Source organism: Saprolegnia parasitica, assembly GCF_000151545.1.
Source record: "Saprolegnia parasitica CBS 223.65 unplaced genomic scaffold supercont2.3, whole genome shotgun sequence".
Lineage (NCBI taxonomy): Eukaryota > Oomycota > Saprolegniomycetes > Saprolegniales > Saprolegniaceae > Saprolegnia > Saprolegnia parasitica.
The window spans coordinates 1,178,286-1,184,993 of NW_012156397.1; the positions used below are offsets into that span (position 1 = coordinate 1,178,286).

A 6,708-nucleotide genomic window follows, 5' to 3' on the forward strand; every position below is an offset into this window, starting at 1 on the left:
CTGGACCTGCGTCTTGTGCTTGGCACGCGTATTCGGAAATGACACAGTGCACGGGTCTTCATACACTTGGCGCCACCGGCCTCGACGGCCAGACGACTGCATCCTTGCGTTCTCTGCCTGGTGGTCAACGTAACGCTAGCCGAACGAACGAGGGCCAAGACAAATGCCATGGTGTAGTAGTAGTTCGTTTCGCGGTGGACTGCAACTCGACCCTCGACAAACGGGAAATGTTTGGTCTGAGCACAGGCGTTCGGTTTGACTGGGTCTCGTAAATGTTGTACTAGTATTGATAGATTGTACTGGGGATGATGGATCTTCGTATTTGCCTTGACGTCGCTACTGGGTGGGCACCAACCTTGCAAACTTGGGAAGCCGCTGGGGCAGGCGTGGCCATCATCGCCACGGGTCTACAAGCAGCCACCGTATTGACGTCACTTGTGGAGCGTCCCTCGAGTGGCAGGCGACATGGAGGCGATACACGCGGATAAACGTCGGCTCGGACCACGTGGCGCTGAGCGACGCGGTCGTTGCGTTCAAGCCAGAGCGCGTAAGTTGACCCAGACCACAGCAGCGATGGTCGACGTGCTACTGAAGCTCGACAGAACGAACGCCAGCGAAGGTTTCCAGGACACGCATCGAAAGACGGCGACGTAGCGGCGCAAATGAGACCCACGCGGCAGTAGTAATCTAACGGTACTTGACGGCATAGTAGGTGGCTGCTCGGCAGGTGTGGCCAAGCCAATGGCGCCCGGAAACGGTAGCTCGCTAGGTGTTGCGATGCATGCATGCAAGGACTCGCCACCCTTCCTATGCAAACGATCCATGGACGGAGCAGCAGCCGGGAGCGGGCCGTGCGAGCTTGCAGTACTCGTTGGGCCACGCAGCAGACAATGACTGCGAGTTGGCGGATCCAGTCATCCGGGGCACCTTGAGGCAGTACGCCCTCGAGCTGCACCGCTACGTTGGGGAGCCATGAAGCGATTGAACATTCGTGTACCCACCAAGTGCCGCAGTAGTCGCATGCTCGCCGTGCCGAGACGACGGATCGAGCCAGCTTCCTGGAGATGTAGGTTGTGCCAACCTGGGGTCTCGAGCGGGATCGCTCACGCTGTAGTGGGCCAATTCTAGAACGACACGACCATCGCGTACTACATCATCGCACCGAACGTGGCAGACAATCGCCGCAAACAAGCGGTGGTTCGTGGGTTGTCAACACGACGACGGCGTCACCACCCGCGCCTGGTCAAGACGACGACGGCGTCACCACCCACGCCTGAATTCCGATGAAATCAACTACGACTCTCCAAGGCCGTTGAAAGAAAGACGGTAATAGGATACTACGTCCCAATACAACTAGACTGCGATCGGCTCGGCGTCGTACACGTCGTCGGCATGGGCGTGGTGCGTCGTTACCGACGCGGTCTCGCCCCGATGGCGGACGACCCAGCTCTCAAACTCGGTCACCGACACCATGCCCGAGTGGTCGTGGTCGATGTTGTCGACGAGGAGCTCCCAAAAGAGCGGCTTGACGTCCAAGCCGAGCGACTCGATGAAGCTCTTGAGCTCCACGAGGCTCCAGTTGCCGTCCATGTCGTGGTCGTGCATGGCAAAGATCGCTTCCACGTCCTTTGGCTGCACGTACTGTGCCAGCTGACGGAACGGCACCTTGGCTTGGTACCCGACGTACAAGTTGACGCCGGCCATCACAATCAAGAGCGAACCCGTCACGAGCGGTAGCACCATCGCATCGGCTTGGTACAGCGAGAGTGTAAACGTGCCAATGAAGAGGTAGAAGGCGGCGCGGCCGAAGATCGACGCGAGGAATTGCACAATGTTGTCTGTGATCCAAATGCGCGCGTCGCGAAAGAGGTGCAGTGGCGTCTCGACCACGACCATGAGCAGACCAAAGAGGATCACCCAGAGGTTGAGCACTACGTAGATGGGCGATGCCGACGAGCTTGTCCTACACGCAACAACCCATCAGTATCGATATTTACTTGACGGATCGTCGTACGAGTCGTGCATGGCGGCCACATTACTTAGGACGCCCGTGAGGACCGTGAGGCAGCTCACACCAATGTTGGCCTTTTTCAAAACCGACGACGGGACGTGGACGACCGACTTGGCCGGCGGCGTCTACCCATTCCTTTAAGTACAAATTGCGATGCAGCAGAGGCGTACCGGTGCGTCGTGGAGCTTGGCGCGCGACCACCAGTTGAGGAGCTCGGGCAGCGACAGCGTGTTGCTCTTGTCCGTATCAATGTCCCGAAAGATCGACTCGATGTACACGGCATCAATGCGCGACCCGAGGCGGTCGCAGAGGAGCATGAACTCGTCCATGTCGAGCTCGCCCGAGTCGTCGACGTCGACGCTAATGAAGGCCTTGGCCCACGCGTCTTGGGTCGGAATCGCGCGACACAAGAGGAAAAACTCGTGCGACGCGAGCGCACTGAGCAGCATGGTCGCGCTGCCGAGGAGCGCTGAGAGCAGGCCGGCACCGCAGAGCAAGAGATTTTGCCACGTCGCGTGGAGCACGAGGCTCATGGCGAGGAAGCCGACAAAAACCATAAAGACGCCGCGGCCAAAGACGGTCCCGAGCAAGGGCACTTGACGCACGACGAACGGCAGCACTTTCATCTCAAAGAATGAGAGCTTGATCTCCAGCACGATAAGCACGACGGCGAAGGCGAGGATCCACGCATTGATGAGGAAGACGAGCCAGTAGCCAGAAAACAAATCAAAGAGAAACGCGATCGCCGATGCACTCAGCAAGAGCACGCCGTTGACGAACGAGAGGACGCGGAGACTCGTCGGCGCCGACTGCACCCACCGGCAGAGACGTCGGCCGTGGGCCTTGGACGCGCTGAGCGCGAGCTCTTTCAGAAACCCCGGGTCGTCGTACGAGTGTGGCGCCGACCCGGGCGCGGACGGCGCCTGCATCTGCTGGATGACCACCGCGACCTCGCGCGTCGAGAGACCCTCCGTGGTTTCCACGAGCGTCTGCACCATGTTCTTCTCCTCTGGCGGCAGCGCGTTGATCACTTGGGACCGAACCTTCTCGGGCAGCGTAAAGAAGCTTTCGTGGACAGCGGCGGCGGTCTCGGGGTAGATTTGGCCGCGCGCGCTCTCTTCCATGAGCAGCAGTGTCGGCGGCAGCATCGATGGCAGCATGTCCAGCGGCACCTTGTCGAGAAACGGCAAGAGCTGCTGGAGCGTGCTCGAGAGGCCGGTCGCGAGCAACTCTTGGCTGGACTTGCTGAGACTCTTGACGATCGGCGCGGCGGCAATCACGTGGTCTGGATCGTCACCCGACGAGCCGTCGACCAGCGACACGAGAGCGTGCATGACCTCGTACTGGGCCGACGCCGGCTGCGACTCAATGGCGTCGCGGACGTCGCGAAACACGCTCGGATTCGCCTCGAAGAAACGACACTCGCCAAGAATGACCTCCCACTCGGGGCGCACATCGAGCGCGACTGTCGCCGACGGCTGGCGCACGACTGGCGGCGTCGGCGAGACGACGACGTCGACGATGGGCGCCGCAACTTCGGCGATCGCTACCGGTGGGCCGCGGGGGACATAGGCGGGGATGGGATCTTCTGCAGCCATGGGCGGGCCGCGGGGCACATAGGCAGGTGCGACGTCGTTCATGCTGTCGCTCGAGTGCTTGGACGAGAGCTTCTTGGTCGACTTGCGACGCGGCAGGAGCGCCTGGACGTCCGCCGGCAGCTGCGACACAAGCGCGGCGACCGTGCTTTTTGAGAGTGCTTTAAAGTACGCGGCGAGCAGCGCCTTGGAGTCGGCGTCCTCGACAATCGCCCGCGCCGACTCGGGCTCGAGAAGGCCCATGAGCACTTGGACGGTCTCGTACTGCGCCTCTTCGCTAGGCTGCGCCGCCAGGAGGCGCCGGACGTCGGCAAAGGCCGCGGGATGCGCCTGGAAGACGGGCACGTCGCCCAGAATCATGTCCCACTCGGACGCTTCGGGCTCGACCATCGGCTCGACCATGCTCCGTTCCGCAATGGCAAGCTTCCACTTTTCTCGTGCCGGATTGTGCCGGATACGGTACCTCTGCCGGCGGTATCCGGATGACCCACCGACACCGTGCCGCCTGTCTCGGCTCGACGGCGGCCATGGTCCTCGACCGACGCACCAGCGCTTGCACCTACCGATAGGTATCGATGGATCTGTACGAGGCTCGCCCATGGAGATTGCCATGCATAGTCAACGCTCTTCCTGGTGGCCGATTCCGCCGATTGGATCGCACATGGAAGAGTCGCCATCGTCGCTGTGAAGAACGCAACTCCACACGATGGGTACGGCGCAGAGCTCAGGGCAGCCCAAGGCCACCACGCCTGCCTCCGTCGGCGTCGAAAGTCGGTGGATGGAGAGCCCACGACACGGGGATCAGTCAGCATATATACATGTACCCGGTATGGTACAGCCAAGTCACGCGCCTCGTGGGCTTGGTTGTCTGGATGCAGCCGCGACGACCGTCGAGTCGAAGGTATTACTTAAGAGGACGACACCCGTGCCATCACCACGGTGCTCGCGGTTGATAATATCTTACAAACTACTACCTCCTCGAGGACGCCATCGTGGCATATTTAGGAGCTCCACGCGTTCTGGCCATCGTTGCCGGCGTTGCCCGTGTACGGCCGGTAGCCCTGGGGCTGCTGCGGGTACCCGCCGTTCCAGCCTGCCTGCGGGTTGAGGCCCTGGTGGCCGTAGCCGCTCCAGCCGCCATAGTGCGGGTATCCGCCGACGTTGGGCACGGGCGGCGACTGCGTGTGGTCGCGCGGCGCGTACTCGGGACGACCCTGGCTCTGCGGCGCGCCGCCTTGTTGTTGTTGCTGCTGCTGTTGCTGCTGCTGATGTTGCTTGCCCTGCTGCGCCACTTGGGGCTGCTGCAACGAGTGGCGCTGGGGCACACCGCCTTGCTGCACCGGCGTCGGCTGCGCATGCGGCGGCGGGAGGTAGCCGAGCTCGCCAAACCCTTGCGGCACGTACTCTTGCGGCACTTGGTGCGGGTCCTGGTAGCCGAGCGGCATGCTACGCACAAAAGCTTTGGGACTCACCGACAACACACCAAACTACACGTACGTCTGCGGGTTGGAGAAGCCTTGGAGACCCTCCATGCCATACGGCATCGAGCCGCGCGGCGGGTACTGCTGACGCGGGCTGTACTGCGGGTACTAGGGACAAACGCGTTAGTGCTCGGACGCCGTCTTTTTCGTTGCGCGTACCTGGGGGCTCTGGTAGTAGCCGTAGCCCTGCTGCGGGTAGTAGTTGCCATAGTTGTACGGGTTGTACGGCATCGCCATGCCGGGCGGCGGCGGCGGCGCAAAGTGCGGGTGGTACGACTGGCCCGGCAGCATCGGTGGCTGCTGGTACGGCGGCTGCTGGTGCTGCATGTGCTGCGGCTGCTGCTGGTGCTGCTGCTGGGCAGCGGGGTTGGCCGTCGGCGCGGGGTTGGTCGTCGCCGGGGCTGCCGCCGCCGGGGCCGCCGCCACGGGCCCGGTCGCGGTGCCCGTCGTGTTGGGCGTCGTGGCGCTGCGCGCGTTCAGTTGCGGCTGCATCTTGGAAATCGGCGTCGAGTTGCCACCGATCGCGCCCTGGTTGCGACCGGCAATACCGACCGAGTACTGGTTGTACGCACTCGGGTTGGCCGGGTACAGGTTGCTGCCCTTCAGATCAAACGACGGCGACGCCATGTTGGGCGATGCCGGCGCCGCCTGAGTGTTGGCGCCAGTGTACTTGGGCACCTGGCGCTTGACGTCGTCGGGCTTGGGCAGCGACGCCGGCGACGGGGCCGCGGGTGTGTACTGCTTGCGCGGCGACGCCGCCTTGCGCGGGCTCACCTGCGCATCCATGCCGGGCGGCGGCACCGACGCCTTGGTCTTGGGCGACTCGTGCTTCTTGGGCGACCACGCGTTGGCCGTCGTCTTGTTGCTCGGCGTGCCCCACGTGGCCGAGGCGACGCTGGTTGCCGCCGGCGTCGTGTCAATGGCTTCGAGCGAGAAGCTGCCAAACTGGAGCGAGAGCTCGGTTTCGGCCACGGTCTCCCAGCGACCCATGCTAAACTTGTTGCGGATCGGCGACGACTTGGGCGACGGCGACCCAAACGTGAGCGAGTGCGTCGGGCTCGATTGACGCACGGGCGTCATGGCCTTGGGCGTCGCAACCTTTTCCTTCTTCGGCGACGGCAATGGCGACTTGGGCGTCTCGATCGGCGCGGGGCGCGCCCACGCATTCGTCGTCGTCGTCGGTGCCTGCTGTTGCTGCACCTGTTGCTGCTGCTCCCACTCGGCGTGGGCCTTGGCTTCCTGCAGCGAGGCACCCCAAGATGCGATCGTGGCCTCCGGCTCCATCTTCTTTTCAGCCTTCTTAGGTGAGCGCGACGGCCACACGGGCTCGGGCTCTGCGACGACGACCTTGGGCTCGTCCGTGACAACGCCCCACGTCTGGTTCTTGGCAAGCGTCTTCGGGCTCACGGGTTTGGGGCCCGCATGTACGACGGGGGACGCAATGTGTTGATGTTGTTGCTGTTGGTGGTGCTGCTGCTGCTGCTGAACCTGCGGCTGAGGCTTCGGGGGCGCCTGCTTCTTTGCGACAAAACTGGGCTTTTGTGCCCACGCTCCTGTAAGGATTGGAGCCGGTGCTGAGACCACCGGCGACGGCACGTACGTGGCCTTGGCGTCGTCTTCG

General features: G+C 62.8%; 2 protein-coding genes across 2 annotated transcripts in view; both read right to left on the reverse strand.

Moving 5' to 3' along the window:
• Nucleotides 1–1,282: 1,282 nt before the first annotated feature.
• On the reverse strand, nt 1,283–4,013 carry SPRG_01552 (hypothetical protein). The gene is made up of 3 exons (XM_012339759.1): nt 2,182–4,013; nt 2,015–2,136; nt 1,283–1,963 (listed from the first exon to the last, which is right to left on the reverse strand). Exons 1-3 carry the CDS (start codon nt 4,006–4,008, stop codon nt 1,354–1,356), a joined length of 2,559 nt encoding a protein of 852 aa, XP_012195149.1. The 5' UTR covers nt 4,009–4,013; the 3' UTR covers nt 1,283–1,353.
• Nucleotides 4,014–4,607: 594 nt separating this feature from the next.
• Nucleotides 4,608–6,708, reverse strand: part of SPRG_19144 (hypothetical protein) — a gene marked incomplete at both ends in the record, with an annotated part of 2,684 nt that continues 583 nt past the window's right edge. Inside the window, 3 exons of the mRNA XM_012339938.1 lie at nt 4,608–5,052; nt 5,104–5,195; nt 5,247–6,640. Coding sequence (XP_012195328.1) covers nt 4,608–5,052; nt 5,104–5,195; nt 5,247–6,640 — 1,931 coding nt within the window. The remainder of the gene's footprint in view (nt 5,053–5,103; nt 5,196–5,246; nt 6,641–6,708) is intronic.

Excerpts from the sequence above, each read along its gene's own strand:
- SPRG_01552 (XM_012339759.1), bottom strand. The coding sequence starts at position 4,008 with ATGGTCGAGCCGATGGTCGAGCCCGAAGCGTCCGAGTGGGACATGATT. Across the intron at positions 2,137-2,181 it reads CCAAGCTCCACGACGCACCG|ACGCCGCCGGCCAAGTCGGT; the intron begins GTACGCCTCTGC and ends AGGAATGGGTAG. Across the intron at positions 1,964-2,014 it reads GTGGCCGCCATGCACGACTC|GACAAGCTCGTCGGCATCGC; the intron begins GTACGACGATCC and ends TGTTGCGTGTAG.